Source organism: Lepus europaeus, chromosome 20, assembly GCF_033115175.1.
Source record: "Lepus europaeus isolate LE1 chromosome 20, mLepTim1.pri, whole genome shotgun sequence".
Lineage (NCBI taxonomy): Eukaryota > Metazoa > Chordata > Mammalia > Lagomorpha > Leporidae > Lepus > Lepus europaeus.
In genome coordinates this window covers 1,334,869-1,353,287 of record NC_084846.1, presented here as the reverse complement: position 1 = coordinate 1,353,287, position 18,419 = coordinate 1,334,869, and the positions used below count along the sequence as shown (strand labels likewise).

Below are 18,419 nucleotides of genomic sequence, written 5' to 3'. Positions count from 1 at the left end.
TATAGGATGCCGGCGCTGCAGGCTGGGGCTTTAACTTGCTGCACCATAGCGCCTACCCTTCCTTGTCACTTCTTGGCAAACTGACTGCTACACAGCCTCCCTGCTTCACAATTATTTCAAACTCTGTGTCTCTGGACACAAACTTGTCCTTTCCCTCCAAACCTCTTTTCCTTTGTCAACCCTCTCCTATGCACCCTTCCTCAGCATAAAGGTCTCTGTTGGGTAACCGGATCCAGCCACGTCTGAGCTCCCCCTGCCCTTCCTTCCCCAGCACTGACAGGCTTTGGGCATACAGAACACAGCAGTCCCAGTCCCAATCCTCCAGGTGTCCAGTGATTATGGGGTCATCTCAAAAAAAAATTTTTTTTAAGAGGCAGCAGAACAAGAGACAGAGAGAACATTTGGTTCCTTCCCTAAGTGCCCACAACAGCAAAGATTATACTAGATCGAAGCTAGAAACTCAATGCAGGTCTCCATGCAGGTGACAGGAACCCAACTGCTTGAGCTGTCACCACTGCTTCCAGGGTCCGCACAGGCAGGAACTGCCCATCAGCAGGCCTAAGGGTAGCCAAGTCACTCCTGGCTGGAGTCAGGAGCCTGAGCCAGGTAGCAAACTCAGGACTCTGATGTGGGCTGTGGATGTCCTGAGCGTTAGGCTATGTTTCCACACTACAATAGCCTCCTGACTGCTCAACTCTCCCCCAGCCAAGCATCCTTCAGGCATAGAAGCCCTTTACCACGTGACCGCAGCATACGTTCCTAAATTCACCTCTAAGTTCTGACTCTCCTCTCACCTCTAACTCTCTGACTCTGGCCAAACCAGTCCTCTCAGGCCTCCAAAGCCCCTTTTACTCACTTGGGCCAGTCACTGCCCCATCCACACTTGCAGCCTGGACACCATCTCTTTCGTTAAAATCAAACCTGGAACCAGCGCTGTGGCATAGCACAGGCCTCTGGCGCCTGCATCCCATGAGAGTCCCGGCTGCTCCATTTCCAATCCAGCTCTCTGCTAATGCACCTGGGAAAGCAGCAGAGGATGGCCCAAATCCTTGGGCCCCTGCATCCACGTGGGAGACCCAGAGGAAGCTCCTAGCTTTGGATTGGCTCAGCTCTGGCCGTTGCAGCCATCCGGGAAGTGAACCAGCTGGATGGAACACCTCTCTCTGTAACTGTCACTCAAACAATTAAATCTTCAAAAACAAACAAACCCCAGCACTGGACAATCATTTCTTTCAGCGCCTGCTCTCCCAAAGTCGTCATGACAGCCCCTTCACCTGTTCACTCCCTAACTGCACACATCAAGGTCTCTTCTCTCCACTTCAGCATCCTAGTTCCATGAGGAAGCAACTCCTCCTGCTTCTCCTGCTTCCCCATTTCAAGGAATGAACAGTCAGGCTGTGTGTCTCATGTTCTACAGGTGTCACTTCACACAGAGGACGACAGGTGGCCACGGGCGTGAATGACCCTGCAGTGCAGACACAGCTACTATCTGTGGCCCCTTCCCTGCCAATGATGTGCTTTCTTGCCCACTCAAAATACTGAACTGCTCCTTCTGGGGCTTTCTGGCTCCTCTCAGTGACTTACTTGCTTCCAGGGTCACACACAGACCCAGCGTCAGCCAGTGTTCTCTCCCTCATGTTCCATACCTCCGTACCTCCAAACCCATCAGCCCTGTGTCCTTCCCCCAAGTGTCCCCTCTCTGTCCCAGCACTGCAGCCCTGGATCACATCACCAGCTTTCTGGACCTACAGCAAGGGTGGGCGATGTCTAGCCCAAGGGCTGTATAGGCCTGTGAAACCATTGGATCTGACCCTGCCAAGGCAACCACAGGTGGGACTTGAAATCCAATAGTCTATAGCAGGCTAATTTTTAAGTTGATAACTTTGTATCGTTTGTGAATGATATTATAAATATCTAAATGGACCTTTGGGGGGGGGGGGAAGGTCCCTCACCCATGCTCTAAAGGAAACCAACTGTCCCCTAATTGGTTTTCTGACGTTGGGCTCTGCCCACCTCCAGCTTTTCCTGAACGGGACAAAGCTCTCTCTGTGCAGAATGACGCCCTCTGTGACCAACACTGCTCAGCAGTGTCCCAGGCCTGCCACAGAGGGTGGCAGCCAAACCCTCTGCCCGCAAGTGGCAGCAGCAGCCCCCCACGGCTCCTGCACCCCTCCTGCCCTAAAGTCCCAGACCCGATGTGTACCTGGACAAGCTAGACCAGCCCCATCCATGCCCAGGCCCCTCCCCTGGCTAACTCCTCCTCACCTCTCTCTCTTCATCTCCTCCAGCAGGCAGTCTGGGCTGTCTGTGCCCACCTCGGCTTGGGTTAACAGCTCCCTCTTCTGTGGCCTCTGTGTCAGCCAGAGCCTAATTGTCACAGCATTGGCTAGTGAGCTGAGATGATCCGCACACACACAGTGTACATCATCACCTCCCCAGAGCCTAGCGCAGGGCCCAGGACGCAGCGGTGGCACAGGGAAAGTTGTTCAAAGGAGAGAAACAAGGCTGACTTCCCCTCTACCCGCTGGTTTCCTTGTCTTCTGACCCACAGCCTCCCGTCGGGCCTGCCGTGTCGGGCCTGCCACCTAGGGGCGGAAGGAGGGCACTGCGCTTCTCTCACCATTCAGCAGTGAATTCGGTGAACTGAATGGGATGGGCAAGCTGATGCCGGTGGGGGCGGGCGGAGGCACGGCGAGTGGGCTCTGAGTGGGGGCATGGAGCACAAGGACGTGATCCTTAGCTGGAAGACAGTGGCATCTCCCAGGCAGAGAGCACAACAGCAGGGAGGCTGGACGCTGGGGCACAGGAAGGAGGGGAGGGAGGGCTGAGTGTGAAAGAGCAGGCAGCCAAGCCTAAGGGGCCCTGGCTTTTATCCTTTAAGTCACCTGGAGAGGCCAAGAACATTTGTTTTTCAGGCCCAAAACTTGCAATGAGGAGTGGCACTGCCAGAGACCACTGGCGAGGGCGTGTGGAAGGCCAGCTTTGGGAGCAGGAGCAGCCGCAGCCAGGAATCTCTCAGCCTCTCGTTTCCCCTTGCCGCCCTATGGCCTCAGGCTCAACACAGCTAGAGTAACGCTCTGCTCCCTCAAAACCAGTGCCTTCCACCTCAACACGACTTCCTGGCACACTTAGGGAGCTCAGGCTTCTTAGTCTCTCCGTGGACCTCGAAATGGTACCGTTTTAAAGCAGGTACCAGGCCAGAGCTCGGCCAGGGGCGGACCCATGACAGCTGAATGGAATCCCCAGAAGCACCAACTGCTGGGCCCCGTGGGGAAGACCGAGTCCGAGAGCCTGAATTCAAACCCCATCTCGGCCACATTCGCAGAAGGGCGCACCAGGCCACGCAGCTGAACCTCGGCTTCTTCATCTCTAAAATGGAAACTACAACAGCACCTACCTGGAGGGCTGGAGTCAAGCACAGTGAGCTCTCCATGAACCCTGGCGCTGACTCCCGCCAGGCGCAGGGCCACGCACCACGCTAGGGGGGCCGGCACCGCACCGCCCTCCTCACTACTCTGTAGCTAAAGTCCGACACAGCTCAGCTCAAGGTCTTGGGAACACCTCTCAAAGGAGCAGAGCGGGGGCTGGAGGAACTTTTCCTGGAACATCAGAGACTTTAGTGAGGCAGCAAGAGAGACCCCACCCCCTGGGGGGGAAGGCATCAGGCCACGTCTGGAGACATTTTGGATGCTTGCGCTGGGGGAGGGGAGAGGCGGGGTCGCTACAGGGTAAAAGCCAGGGATGCCCTCAACTCCCCACAGCGCACAGCGCAGCCCCGGCCACCCCGAGTGCGGACGCCGAGGAAGGAGTCAACCCCATCCCCGTTTCTGGAACACCGGCCGTCCAAATCCCACGTGAGGACTCACTCAGCGGGAGACGCGGCGGCGGCGGCGCCGTCCCTCCAGGGCCGGCCGTGCCCAAGTTCCTCTCCACCTGGCCGGCACACAGGAGGTCTCAAAGCCCGTTTTAATAAGCCTCGCCACAGCGGGCACCGGAAAAGGAGGGACGAGCATCCATCCATTGTTCAACTGCGTGCAGTTTCGTGTTCCAAACACGCACACATTTCACAAAAACAAACGTCCCACGCCCCACCAACAGCTTTGTTAAGAGATGGCGCTCAAAAAAAAAAAAAAAACCTTTTTTTTTTTTTTTCCGCCTCAAGGGCTCCCCTGCAGACCGAGGGCTTTGCACACTTATTATAAAAGGGCCGCGGGCCGGCCGCCGGTCCTCTGACAACGGCCACAAAAGAACCTGAGGGGCTTCCCAGGGGAGCGAGCCGGTGGGCCGTGACCTCTGCGCGCTCGCCGCGTTCTCCTCGCTCCCCCGCCCCCGGATCCCGGGCTTCCGAGGCCGCGGGAGCCCGGCCCCCGGGCGCGTGCCCACGCCGCGTTCCCCTCGCGGCGCCCCAGGAACCCGACCCGGGGCCGCCGCCGGCGCCCACGCTGGCCGGCGCCCGCCCGCCCGCCCGCCCCGCCCGGCGCGGCCCCTCCAGGCCCGGCGCGGCCTGGGCCTCGACCGGTGCAGGCCCGCGGGCGCCCGCGGCCAGGCCCGGCCAAGCGAGCGCAGGCCTGCCGCGGCCTACCCCGCCGGGCGCCTCCGAGAGCCGCCCCCCGCCTCACCTGGTCGCGGGCGGGCGGGCCCGGGGCTGCTCCGGGGCGGGCGGGCGGCGGCGGCGGCGCGGCGCTAACGGCTCCGCTCGGCCTCGGTAGCGGCGGTGGCGGCGGCGGCGGCGACGGCGGCGACGGCGGCGGCTCCTCCTCAGCGCGCACGACCCGCTCCGGCCCGCGGCCCGGACACGCCCCCCCCGGCGCGCGCGCCTATTGGCCTGCGTCCGCCACGGCGCGCCGCTCATTGGCAGGCGTGGCTGTCGCTGCGCTCCAGGGCGCGCGGGGGAGGCGGGACTTCCGGTAGGCGCCGCCTGCGGAGGGCTCGGCGGCCGGCGGAGACGCGCGGGTGGCCAGCGATGGCCGCGAAGGCGGCGAGCAGGGGCCCAGCCCAGGAGGCCGGCTCGAGGTGCTGGGCGAGGGGCGGCGTTCCTTGTCGAGCACTGGCCGTGCGCCTCGCACCTGTCTGCCTCGCTGCAGCTGCCGCCCAGCAAGGTAGGAAGGGTCGGCGGGCCTCGGCTGTGGGGAGGAGACCCGGGTTCGAATCCCGGCCCGGACGTTGCCCGCTGCTGCCGTTGGCCAGGGGCTGACGTCACCTCGCCAGGCCTCAGTTTCCTGATCTGGCGCGGTGGGGAGGCGGGGCATGGGAAGTGGTCAAGTGCTCCAGCAGGGCTGGCTGTTAGGGCCTCACGTCTCTTCACAAGTTGTACTGAGCACCTGCTGTGTGTGTGTGTGTGTGTGCCAGTCCCTGTAGGGGCAGTGAGTGGACAAAAATGCGTGCTATGAGAAAACCATGCATGGATCTCAAGACATTTCGCGCCAAAATAAACTTACCTCTTAATTCCACTTTCCCACCTCTTGTTTTGAAATACCCCCTGTATGCGAGTCACAGAGGATAATTAAAAAAATTTTTTTTTCCAGTAGCTAACATCCTGGATCAGCTCTGTCCAGGAAATGTAAGTGAACCACAAATTGAGACGCTTGTAAAATTTAAACTTATTAAGTTATTATCCCCTCCTTTTTTTTTCTTTATAGTAAAAGAGGACAGATGTGGCGCAGCCGGTTGAACCCCTGTATCGGAGTACCTGGGAGGGAGTCCCCAGCAACTCTGCACCTCCCAGCCAACTTCCTGCTCGTGGACACCCTGGGAGGCACCAAGTAATAGCTTAAGCAATTGGGTCCCCGCCACCCACGTGGGAGACCCGGATAGAGTCCCATGCTCCTGGCCTCGGTCTGGACCACCCCAGACTTTGTGAGCATCCGGAAAGTGAACCAGCTGATGGAAGATCTCCTTCCCTCTAGGTCTCCCTCTGCCTATCAAGTAAATAAGTTTTTTTAATTTAAAAAAAAAAAAAGAGCAAAAGAAGTAGGTGATGTTAATTTTGAAAATAATATGTTTTATTTGGGGCAAGCATTGAATGCCACATCTTAAGTCACCCCTTGGGATGTCCCATACTTTGATGCCTAGTGTAGTTCAGGCTGCTCTGCATCCAGCTTCCTGTTACTGCACATCGTGGGAGGCAGCAGGTGATAGCTTGGATATTTGTATCTCTAGCACCCACATGGGAAACCCGGAGTTCCAGGCTCCCGACTTCCACCTGGTCTGGCCCTCCCTAACCCTAACCCTAACCTTAACCCTAACTCTGTTGCAGGCATTTACGGAGTGAACGAATGATTGGAAGATCTCTGTCTCCACCTTTTAAATAAAACGAAGAAGCCTGGTGCTGTGGCACAGAGAGTAAAGTCACCGCCTGCAGTGCCAACATCTCATATGGGTACTGGTTCAAGACTCGGCTGCTCCACTTCTGATCCAGCTCCCCGCTAATGGTCTGGGAAAAGTAGCAGAAAATGGCCTGAGTGCTTGGGCCTCTGCTCCCCTATGAGGAAGACCTGGATGAAGATCCTGACTCCCGGCTTTGGCTTGGCCCTGCCCTGGCCATTGCAGCCATGTAGGGAGTGGACCAGCAGATGGAGGGTCTGTCTCTCTCTCTCTGTCTTTCCCTCTCTCTCTGTAATTCTGACTTTCAAATAAATAAATATATATTTAAAAATAAAAATAAATAATGTCTTTTGTTTAACCTAATATGCCCAAAATGTAGTCAATGTGAAAATTATGGAATCTTTTGCATTCTTTTTCTCCCCTGTGCCTTCAAAATTTAGTGAGTTTTTTTTTTGTTTTTTTGGTTTTTTTAAGATTTATTTATTTATTTGAAAGGGAGAGCAACAGAGAGGGAGAAAGAGATCTTCCATTCATTGATTCACTCCCCAAATGGCCTCAACAACCAGGTCTGGGCCAGTCTGAAGTCAAGAGCCAGGAACTCCATCTGGGTCCCACATAAGTGGCAGGGGCCAAGCACTCAGGCCATCTTCTGCTGCTTTTTCACACACATCAGCAGGGAATGGGATTGGAAGGAGAGCAGCCGGGAGTCAAACCAGCTCACCGACTTGGGATGCTGGTGTCACTGCGAGCAGCGGTTTAATCTGCTACACCACAGTGCCGGCCCCTGGTGTGTATTCTAAACTCATGGCACATCTCAAGCTGGACTGACGACATTTCCAGGGCCAGTGGCTACTGCATTCAAGCATGCACTGTTAGGTGGGGAAAGAAAAGAGCAGCAAAATGGATCCTACATTAAGTGGTAAAAAGTAAGAAGACGGGGCCGGCGCCGTGGTGTAGCAGGTGAAGCCGCTGTCTGCAGTGCCAGCATCCCATATGGCTGCTGGTTCTAGTCCTGGCTGCTCCACTTCCCATCCAGCTCTCTGCTATGGCCTGGGAAAGCAGTAGAAGATGACCCGAGTCCTTGGTCCCCTGCAGCTGTGTGGGAGACCCGGAGGAAGCTCCTGGCTCCTGGCTTTGGGTCGGCATAGCTCCAGCCATTGCAGCCATCTGGGGAGTGAACCAGCGGATGGAAGACCTCTCTCTCTCTCTCTCTCTCTCTCTCTCTCTCTCTCTCTGCCTCTCCTCTCTCTGTGTAACTCTGACTTTCAAATAAATAAATAAATATTAAAAAAAAAAATGGTGAGAAGAGGAGTAAGTGAGGGAAAGAGTACAGGGGACGTGAGAGTTGATGGTGGATGATTGGAGAGATGGCTTCCACGGCTTCCACGGCTTTTGCAGAAGGAGCTAGTGGAGTTGAGGACGCTGAACAAATCCGAGATGATGGTTTTGTTCTGTTTATTTTTTTAAAGCGGTGCCCAGAAGCTCATTTTTAAAAAAGATTTATTTATTTGAAAAGCAGAGTTACAGAGAGGCAGAGAGAGAGGTCTTCTCATCCACTGGTGCACTCCCCAGATGGCTGCAACATTCGGAGCTGAGCCAATCCAAAGCCAGGAGCCCGGAGCTTCTTCCAGGTCTCTCACCTGGCTGCAGGGGCCCAAGGACTTGGGCCATCTTCTACTACTTTAGCTTCTTCCAGGTCTCTCACCTGGCTGCAGGGGCCCAAGGACTTGGGCCATCTTCTACTACTTTAGCTTCTTCCAGGTCTCTCACCTGGCTGCAGGTGCCATCTTCTACTACTTTCCCAGGCTGTAGCAGAGAGCTGGATTGGAAGCGGAACAGCCGGGACTCTAACCAGTGCCCATATGGGATGCTGGCACTCCAGCTGGTGGCTTCACCTGCTATGCCACAGCGCTGGCCCCAGCTCATTTTAGATTTGTATTTTTTCCCCCTTTATTTGAAAGGCAGAAAGACAGAAATATTTTCCATCTTCTGGTTTGCTCCCCAAATGCCTGCAATACCCAGAGCTGGGCCAGGTTGAAGCCAGGAGCCTAGAACCTGATCTGGGTCTCCCACATGGGTGGCAGGGCCCAACTACTTGAGCCATCCTCCACTGTCTCCCAGGTTGCACAGTAGCAGGGAGCTGGATCAAAGTAGAAGAGCAGGAATTTGAATCGGGCTCTCCCGATATGGGATGTGGGCATCGCAGGCAGCAGCGTGATTTGCTGTGCCACAGTGCCTGTCCCACAGGGCACACTTTGGAAGGAAGTTACTGTGTGCGCTTAAGATCAAAGGAGTGGGGTTGGCGCTGTGGCACAGTGGGTAAAGCTGCCACCTGCAGTGTCACCATCCCATATGGGTGCCAGTTCGAGTCCTGGCGGCTCCACTTCCAATTCAGCTCTCTGCTCTGGCCTGGGAAAGCAGTAGAAGATGGCCCAAGTCTTTTGGCCCCTGCACCCACAATGGAGATCTGGAAGAAGCTCCTACTCCTGGCTGTGGATCGGCACGGCTCCGGCCATTGCGGCCAATTGGGGTGTGAACCAGCAGATGGAAGACCTCTCTCTCTCTCTCTCTCTTTGTGTAACTCTTTCAAATAATAAATAAATCTTTTTTTAAAAAATCAAAGGAGTGAAGGGTTATGATCTCTGTGCAAATTATTTGGAGTCCTGCATGGGAGGTTTATCTCGTCTCCTCCATCTGTCAAGTTTATCCAGCCATTTCACGATGCCAGTGTGGACTCCTGGGTGTTGATTTCATGCTTCTGTATTTCGTTGTTCACGCTGTTCCGATCTGGCCATCAGGAGCTCTTTGGCCCTCGTGGCTCCTGGAAGCGCTCTGGCCAACGTGTGCCTTTGGTTTTCTCCTGTGGGACACTTCCTTACTTCCTGCCGCTCCGGGCTGCCCCAGGCTCATCTTGTGTATTTCCTGCCTCTGTCCTAGAATCAGGGAGTCCTTCTGCCAAGGAGGCCTGTTTCTTTTTCCAGAGGCTGGTTTTAGAAACCAAGATCTGGTGGCAGCATTGTGGTCAACAGCAGGTTAAGCTGCTGCCCGGGATGCCTGCATCTAATATCAGAATACTGTTTCCAGTCCTACCTGCTCCACTTACGATCCAGCTTCCTGCTAACGTGCCTGGGAAGGCAGTGCATGGTGGCCCAAATACCTCAGTCCTGCCATCCAATGTGGGAGACCTGGATGGAGCTCCTGGCTTGGACCTGCCTCAGCCCTAGCTGTTACGGACATTTGGGGAGTGAACCAGTAGATGGAAGATCTCTCTGTCTCTCCCTCTCTCTTTGCCTTTCAAATGGATACGTATGTGTTAAAAGAAACAAACAAATGAGAGCTGGGTGCCCATTAAGGGTGTTGTTTGTTTGAGATCATCAATACTTTTTAACCACCCACAATGCACCAGGTGCTAGCACTCAGCCCTAGGGACACAACCGTGATGGTGCCACATGTGGCCTCTGTTGCTGTCAGCTGGCTGAAGAAGCGGCTCCAACACTCGCCAGCTCTTCTGCCTTGGGCTTCAGCCTCCCCAGCCGGAAAATGGGGCTAATTAGCACACGTCCTGAGGGCACCGTGAGAATGAAGCGCAGTAACCCGCTTTTAGAGACTTCGGAACAGGGCCCGCACACAGTGCTTATCAAGGCTTATTCGTATTAGTAATAATAATGATCACAAGCTACACACACGCTTCCCAGCTGCAGAGGTTCAGAGTGCCAGCAAAGCACAAGACAGCAAGGCCTGGCCTCATTTCAGGGTGGCCCCAGGAAGCTCCTCACATCAGCAGCTTCACGGCTCAAGCCCGAGGGCTGAGTTACCGGGCAAAGCGAATCTTTCGGGCAGAAAGACTTGCAAGTACCAAAGGCCCCGCGGCGGGCCGGAGTCCGGCACACTCAGAAAGTAAGGATAGGCCAGCGCTGGAGACGGGGGCCAGAGAGGAAGCTTGTGGCATCGGCACGGGCAGGTCATCTGGGGCACGGCTGGTCGTGGTGAGTTGAGATGTGGTTCCGAGGGCAAGGGAAGTGACTTACCTGAATGTGCGTGTCTAATAAGGACGGGACTGTGATTGGAGTCTTGTCCGCTTGCTCTGAGACCCTGCATTCCCTGGTCAGACTGTTTTTTTTTCTTTTTTTAGACTTATTTGAAAGGCAGAGCCACAGAAGATGAAAAGGAGACAGATCTCTTATCCACTGGCTTACTCCCCAAGTGGCCACAGTGGCTGGTTCCAGGCCAGAGCAAAGCCAGAAGCCTGCAGCTCCATCCGGGTCTCCCATGTGGGTGGCAGGGCCGTCAGTCATTGGGCCGTCATCCACCGCCTTCCCAGGCACGTTAACAGGGAGCCGGGTCGGAAGCAATGCAGCCCAGACTTGAACCAGTACTCCAGTGCCGGTGTTGCAAGTGGTGGCTTAACCCCGGCACCACAACGGCAGCCTCCCTGGGTGAAATTTGAGACAGAAAGTCTTGTTATCTGGCGGTTTTTTTGTTTGTTGCTTTTTTTGGTTTGGTTTGGTTTTGGTTAGAAGCGTAGTTTTGGGCCTCGGGGGTGGGACTCAGAGCCCACCCCACCCACTGTAGGTCCAGGTGGTTTTTTCTGTGCCTCCAAGTCCCGGTCCATTCCTTCTGCATGAGCTCTGGAGGGTTTATGAGGTCAGGAGAGAGAGGTGTGACTCAGCCTGGGTCCCTGCCTTGAGGACATCGTTGCCCTCAGGGAGAGATGGACACGTGGGTGCAGAAATCCACCCAGTGCCCTGGGGGACAGGCACAGGTAGGACCGCAGAGCCAGAGTTAAGCGTGAGATAGCGTCTCTTAGGCAGGGGCACCTGCAGGAGCAAAGGCGTGGATTTGTCCGAGGGGAGCATTCACACAGTGGAGATGCGGATTCCAAGGGGAGAGAACCCTGAGATGAGACTGGGTGGGCGTACCTCCCCTGCTGTTTAAAGTTACTGTTGTTTGTAAGGCAGAGAGACAGAGATCTCCCATCTGCGGACTCACTCCCCGGGTGCCCACAACAGCAGGTGCTGGGCCAGGCTGCCTCCAGGAGCCTGCTTCCCAAGTACAACATTAACAGGAAGCTGGGTTGGAAGTGGAAATGCTGAGGCTAGACCCCGGCACTCCGGTATGGGAGTAGGCATCCCGAGCAGGATCTTAACTCCTGAGCCAAACATCCGCCCTGTAGGTTCCGGATATTTAAGAAGCAAGATCAAGGGACAGGCATGTGGTGTGGCAGTTGGGCTGCTGCTCGGGAGTCCCGCATCCCCATCAGGAACGCCAGCTTCCCGTCCCAGCCCTGCGTGTCTGGTCCAGCTTCCTGCCGATGTGTCTCCTGGAAGGCGTCAGGTGATGATGGCTCGAGGACTTAGGTCCCTGTCACCCGAGGGGGAGACCAGGATGGAGTTCCTGGTTCCTGGCTCTGGCCTGGTCCGGCCCCAGCTGTTGAAGTAATTAGGGGAGTGAGCCAGCAGCTAGAGGAGTCTCCATCTGTCTCTCTGTCTTTCAAAGAAAATGAAAATTGATTTTTTGAAAATTAAAAAGGCAGGGCCGGCACCGTGGCTTAACAGGCTAATCCTCCGCCTTGCGGTGCCAGCACACCAGGTTCTAGTCCAGGTCGGGGCGCCGGATTCTATCCCGGTTGCCCCTCTTCCAGGCCAGCTCTCTGCTGTGGCCCGGGAAGGCAGTGGAGGATGGCCCAAGTCCTTGGGCCCTGCACCCGCATGGGAGACCAGGAGAAGCACCTGGCTTCTGGCTTCGGATCAGTGAGATGCGCCGGCCGCGGCGGCCATTGGAGGGTGAACCAACGGCAAAAAGGAAGACCTTTCTCTCTGTCTCTCTCTCACTGTCCACTCTGCCTGTCAAAAAAAAAAAAAAAAAAAAAGAAAAAGAAAAAAAAAAGAAAAAGAAAAGAAAATTGAAAAGGCAGGATCAATAGGACTTGCTGTGCAGTCACATAGAGAATGTGCAGGCAGGCATTCGATGCAGTCACACAGGGAAAGGCAGTGCTGGGTGAGCCGCCTTGGTGCTCTCTGTATGTGGGTTGGGGTTATCCTGGGAGCATCAGAAACAAGTGTAGATGTCAGGTGAGCCATTTCCCGGTCCGCCCTCAGACAGAGCTGAGACACCTGTTCTGAGAACAGAAGCCCAGCAGGCATGACTAAGCCCGAAGAACCTTCTAGAAGATTTGGGTTCTTTGGGAGCTGACTTCAGTCCGATTCCGTCTCTGCTGCTGAGTTGATCAGTCATAGGGGAAAAAAGCAAGCTTTCCATCTTTTCTCCCCAGCAGTTGAGTTTATTTTCAGGTCAGCCACAGTTTTGATGGTGTTCACGTCCCCGATGAGCACAGATTCAGAGGAGCAGGTAGCCCGCAGGGTACTGACGCCCTGCAGACACGGGTCATTCGCCATTCCTCGTCACGCACAGTTCCGACCTGAAGAGGCTGGTCCCGGAGCCAACACTCGATCAACCACAGAGTGACCCAGTCCCCTCTGTGGTCCCAGGGCAGTGTCAATGGTGACCACTTTCACTTTCGGGCATTTCCGTGAAGATATAAATCAGTAAATGACACCATCACCCTCCACTTTTCCAGTGACTCATTTAGTAGGAGTCACTATCACTTTCTTTTTTAAAATTTTCCTTTCTTATTTTCATTTTTTCGGAAGGGCAGAGAGAAACAGAAAGAGATTGTCCGTGCACTGGTTCACTACCCCAAATGCTCACAACAACCAGGGCTGGACCAGGCCAGAGCCAGGAGCCTGGAACTCCACCTGGGTGTCCCACATGGGTGGCAGGAACCTAGCTCCGGAGCCATCACCTGCTGCTTCTGAGGGTGTGTGTTAGCAGGAAGCTGGAGTCAGGAGTGCAGCCAGGACTCGGACCAGGTCTGTGGGTGTCCCGAGTGGTGTCTTAACCCATGTACCGAACACCTGCCTTAGCTCTGTTTTTGAAGAACCATTCAAAACTGCTGCTTCCCCTAGCCTTTTCTTAATAAATGAGAGGGAGGCTTCCGCTCACCGGTCAGTCAATGGCAGTCAGCCAGTTTCCTTGCTGCTCCTCCAGAAAGCCAAGGAAAGCAGGCAGAGGACCAAAGGACTGGCCAGAGCTGACCTGCCGGGTGGCTGCAGCCTGCGACCAGGGATGAGAGCAGCTGAGGAAGGCGGGCACGTGGAACACTGAGCTCTGCCCATCCTCTGTCTCACAAAACCCGCCCAGTGCCGGATTCTATCCCGGTTGCCCCTCTTCCAGGCCAGCTCTCTGCTGTGGCCCGGGAAGGCAGTGGAGGATGGCCCAAGTCCTTGGGCCCTGCACCTGCACGGGAGACCGGGAGAGACACCTGGCTCCTGGCTTCGGATCAGCACGATGCGCCGGCCGCAGCGGCCATTGAGGGGTGAACCAATGGTGAAGGAAGACCTTTCTCTCTGTCTCTCTCTCTGTCACTATCCACTCTGCCTGTCAAAAAAAAAAAAAAAAAAAAAAAAAAAAAAAAAAAAAACCGCCCAGCTTCCCAGATAAAAGATGAAAAAGCACAGCACAGAATATGCTGCTTGCGATGCCCACCTCCTGCCCAGCTCTGCCCCGACCCAGCTTCCTGTTAGAGCAGAGCCTGGGGGGCAGCAGGGGGTAGCACGGGTAATGGGGTCTCTGCCATCCCTGTGGGAGACCCAGATGCAGTTCCGGGCTGCTGCCTTTGGCCTGGCCCAGCTCTACTGTTGCATGCATTTAGGGAGAGGAGACACCTCCTCTTTCTCTCTGCTGCTCTGCCTTTAGAATAAATAAAAATGAATAAAACTCAAAAAGCCCAGCAGGCCACATTTCTCAATGCCACACTCCCCCAAGCATTGTGCACAGTGAAAACAAAGTCACTGGAGACAGGTACCAAGCCAGGCCTTAGCAGTTCACGACAAGCTCGCGTGCGGTGATAAGAGCCAGAGGAGCAAAGATCAGGAACGGGTGACATGCAAGAGGCCACCCAGCAACCCTGAGAGGCCGTCCAGTGGTCCAGGGAAGGCCCTAACCCCTGCCGTCCTAAGCATGGCTAGGCGTGTGAATCTGAACGCGTCCACCTGTAGACAGTGCTTAGCCGGTGTGTCAGAGTCCTCGTGGTCTTCCCTGGGGCTACACCCCATGAAAGGCCCACCTGCAGGAGGGTGTTAGAGTTCCCAGGAAAAAAGAGAGAGATCTTCCACTCACTGGTTTACTCCCCAAATGGCTATAATGCCAGGGCTGGGTCAGGCCATAGCCAGGAGCCCAGAACTCCACATCCAGGTCTCGCATGTGGGTGGCAGAGGCCCAGGTGCTCAGGCCATCTTCCGCTGCCTTCCCAGATGCTTCGTTAGGGAGCTGGATCAGCTGGGTCGTTAGGGAAATGGAGCAGCCGGGATCCAAGTAGGTGCTCACAGGGGTTCACATGGGATGCTGTTGCCACAGGTGGCCGCCTAACGCACTGCATCTTAGCACTGGTCCCCGGAGGCGCTTCTTACAATCTTTAATAAGTTACCTTCGGGTGGAAAATTGAACCCCCGGTGATCAGGCCCACTTGGTCAATCTTGCATCACTAGAAATTACACCTGGGGGGCCGGTGCTGCGGTGTATTGGGTAAATCTGCTGCCTGCAGCACCGTCATCCCAGATGGGTGCCGGTTCCAGTCCCGGCTGCTCCACTTCCAATCCAGCTCCCTGCTAATGCACCTGGGAAAGCAGTGGAGGACGGCCCAAGTGCTTGGGTCCCTGCACCCATGTGGCAGACCCAGAAGAAGCTCCTGGTCCTGGCTTCCAATCATCCCAGCTCTGGCCATTGCGGCCATTTGGGGAGCAAACCAATGGATGGAAGACCTCTCTCCCTCTCCCTCTCCCTCCCTCCCTCCCTCCCTCTCTCTGTAACTCTGCCTTTCAAACAAATAAATCTTTTAAAAAGAAAAAAAAATTACAACTAGGGGCAGGCATAATGGTGCATCCAGTTAAGCCTCTGGGATGCCTGCATCCGATATTAGAGCGCCTGTTGAGTCATTGCCACTCAACACTTCTGATCCAACTCCTGGCTAAAGTGCCTGGGAGGTGATGTCTGATGGTCCAGGGATGTGGACCCTGCCATCCACATGGGAGACAGATGGAGTTCCTGGCCCCTGGGTTTAGCCTGGCCCAGCCCTGGCCAGGGTGGCCACTAGAGAATGCACCAGTGGATAGGAACTCTCTCTCTCTGTCACTCTGCCTTTCAAATAAATAAATCTTGAAAAAAAGTGGAGGAGCCAGGGTCCTGCGGTTTGGACACCCCATTCTCTCACAGCTGGGGCTGGTCCAGAGCCCTGTAGGAGGCTGGGGTGCCACACGTCAGGGGCTTAAAATCAGGGAGAGGCTGCATGGAAATCCAGAGAGATATCGAGCAGCCTGCAGGGGTAGGAACCCAGGAGCTGGCAGCTGGACTGGATGGGCATGGACGGGCTCAATGGCTGCCCCCAACCGGGCTCCCCACACCCAGAAGCAGTCTTCTCTGTGCCAAGCCTGCCTTCCTCCTCCTCATGCTCCTCCTCCCACTCCATACCCAAGTTGTCCCTACCCGGCCCCTGCTGCCCACCTTTGCTCTAGCAGAGGCCCCTCCCGCTTCCCCCAGGACAGCTCTTCTGTCCTCTCTGCAGGTGACCAAGGCACCCAGCTCAGGGTCTGACTCTGTGGGGCCTAAGCCATCAGCCAGCATGAATTCCATCCTCCCTGGTGCTCCCTTGATCCACCCTGGGCCCTGGGCCCAACACGAGAGGAGCAGGCAGCCACATCCCAGCGTCCCACCAGGTCAGGCCTCCCAAGATGGGGCGAGTGGACACCCATGGTGGGCAAGGTTAGCACCCACTCCCCCTCGGGCCCAAGGAGAAAGAATCATGAAGGACCCTGCAGGGGAGGCAGAAACCAGGAAAAGGAAGGTGAACCAGGCAGGTGGAAGCAGGGCGCCCTCTACCCCCTCCTCCACAGGCCCCATCCTCCCTCCCCTGATCAGTGCCCCAGACACAAACTGGCGCCTGTCCCCATCCTGTGACCAGCATGGGCTGCACCCTCACCCCCGTCTCCCTGTGCAGCCAGCCAGGCCTGGGGTTGGGGAGGCCCTGAAGCCTTCACATTCCAAGGGCGGGGAGACTTCAGCCCACACAGCAGCTCCTGTTCTGCTGGCAGGCCCAGGCTTAGGCTCAAATAGCTCTTCCCAAGAAAGTCGGGGCCCACGGTGGGGAGAAGCAAGTGTTGGAAAGGCCTAAGATCATGGCCAGAAGCGTGGAACCCCCCTGGGGAAGAGCTCCTCCGAGGTGGGGAAGGGACAGAAAGGCATTGCAATGGGGCTTCCCACCTCCAGCCGTCGGCCTCTGGGCTGGCCGAGCCTTCCTTGTCCCAGAGGACTTTAACCCCCATCTCTGGCAGGCTCCCTAGTTTGTAACAGGCAAATCTCTCCAGGCATTGCCAGGTCTCCCCTGGGGGCAAAAATTGGCCCCAGGAGTGAGCCACTGCTTTGCTCACCATAGCCTCCCCACCCCCGTCAGACTTTTTTTTTTTTTTTTTTTGACAGGCAGAGTGGACAGTGAGAGAGAGACAGAGAGAAAGGTCTTCCTTTTTGCCGTTGGTTCACCCTCCAATGACCGCTGCGGACGGCACATCATGCTGATCCGAAGCCAGGAGCCAGGTGTCTCTCCCGGTCTCCCATGTGGGTGCAGGGCCCAAGCACTTGGGCCGTCCTCCACTGCCTTCCCGGGCCACAGCAGAGAGCTGGCCTGGAAGAGGGGCAACCGGGATAGAATCCGGCGCCTCAACCGGGACTAGAACCCGGTGTGCTGGCGTCGCAAGGCGGAGGATTAGCCTGTTAAGCCACGGCGCCAGCCTTTTTTTTTTTTTTTTTTTTAAGATGTATTTAGAGAGAGGAAGAGAGAGAGAGAGAGATCCCCTCCCTGGTTCATTCTCCAAATGAATGCAGCAACCAGGTATGGACCAGGCCGAAGCCAGAAGCCAGGAACTCCATCCGGGAGTCCCAGGTGGGTGGCAAGGACTCAAGTACTTGGGCCATCGCCTGCTGCCTCCCTGAGTGTGCATTAGCTGGGAGCTGAACTGGAAGTGGACCAGCCAGGACTGGAAACAGTACTCTGGTACGGGATGTAGGCTTCTCAAGTGGTGGCTTAGCCTGCTGTGTGACCAGGGGGAAGGCTCCCGTGGAACTTCCTCATCCCTCCCTCTGCTCCAAGGACAAACAGAAGGCCTGTAGGCAGGTTTGCTCCTGGGGGTCCCTTCTCTGAGCTCCTGGGATCAGAAGTCCTCCCAGGACACCCCCGCCCACAAGTCTGGGAGCTCAGGGACACAGCACTGTAAGGTCTTTGTAGCCTGTCTTCCCAGGAGTGCTGTGGGGTAGCCCCTTGCCCTACCCTGCCCACACCCAGCGCCAGCAGGTGATAACTCAGGATCTATTTACTCACACCAAGGTCTGCTGTACAGCAGGTTGGGCAACTACCCCTTGGACAAAGCAGATGCAGTCTCTGCCAACATGGAGATTTTTTTACTTTCCAAGCTAAGCAAAGGGAAATGGGTGTTTGTAGCAGTGACAATGCCATCTGGGATGTCCATATCCCATATATGTCAGGGCGCCTGGCTCAAGTCCTGGCTCCAGTTCTTTTTTAAGATTTATTTATCGGCCGGCGCTGCGGCTTAATAGGCTAATCCTCCGCCTTGTGGCGCCGGCACACCGGGTTCTAGTCCCGGTTGAGGCGCCGGATTCTGTCCCAGTTGCCCCTCTTCCAGTCCAGCTCTCTGCTGTGGCCCGGAAGTGCAGTGGAGGATGGCCCAAGTGCTTGGGCCCTGCACCCACAAGGGAGACCAGGAGGAAGCACCTGGCTCCTGGCTTCGGATCAGCGTGGTGCGCCGGCCGCAGCGGCCATTAGAGGGTGAACCAATGGAAAAAAAGGAACACCTTTCTCTCTCTCTCTCACTGTCCACTCTACCTGTCAAAAAAAAAAAAAAAAGATTTATTTATCTATTTGAAAGGCAGAGTTAGGGAGAGAGAGAGGGAGAGAGATCTTCCATCCTCTGGTTCATTCCCCAGATGGCCACAATGGCCAAGGCTGGGTCAGGGCAAAGCCAGGAGCCAGG

The 18,419-nt window shown here is 55.8% G+C and overlaps 1 protein-coding gene and 1 long non-coding RNA gene across 3 annotated transcripts in view; one reads left to right on the top strand and one right to left on the bottom strand.

Annotated features, from left to right (window-relative positions):
* Positions 1 to 4,693, bottom strand: part of ELAVL1 (ELAV like RNA binding protein 1) — a 35,560-nt gene extending 30,867 nt beyond the window's left edge. The window contains exon 1 of one of the 2 annotated variants that reach the window (XM_062179277.1): positions 4,620 to 4,693. Coding sequence is in view for 1 of the 2 variants with exons in the window: in XM_062179276.1 (XP_062035260.1) it covers positions 2,266 to 2,279 (14 nt within the window). In the remaining variant the exon portion in view is untranslated. Of the gene's footprint in view, positions 1 to 2,265; positions 2,372 to 4,619 lie in introns of those variants that run through there. The other variant, XM_062179276.1, reaches the window with a different exon arrangement.
* A 241-nt stretch (positions 4,694 to 4,934) lies between these two features.
* Positions 4,935 to 6,650, top strand: LOC133749426 (uncharacterized). The gene is made up of 3 exons (XR_009864583.1): positions 4,935 to 5,099; positions 5,640 to 5,925; positions 6,257 to 6,650. It is a non-coding gene; the product is annotated as an uncharacterized LOC133749426 (long non-coding RNA).
* Positions 6,651 to 18,419: the final 11,769 nt, after the last annotated feature.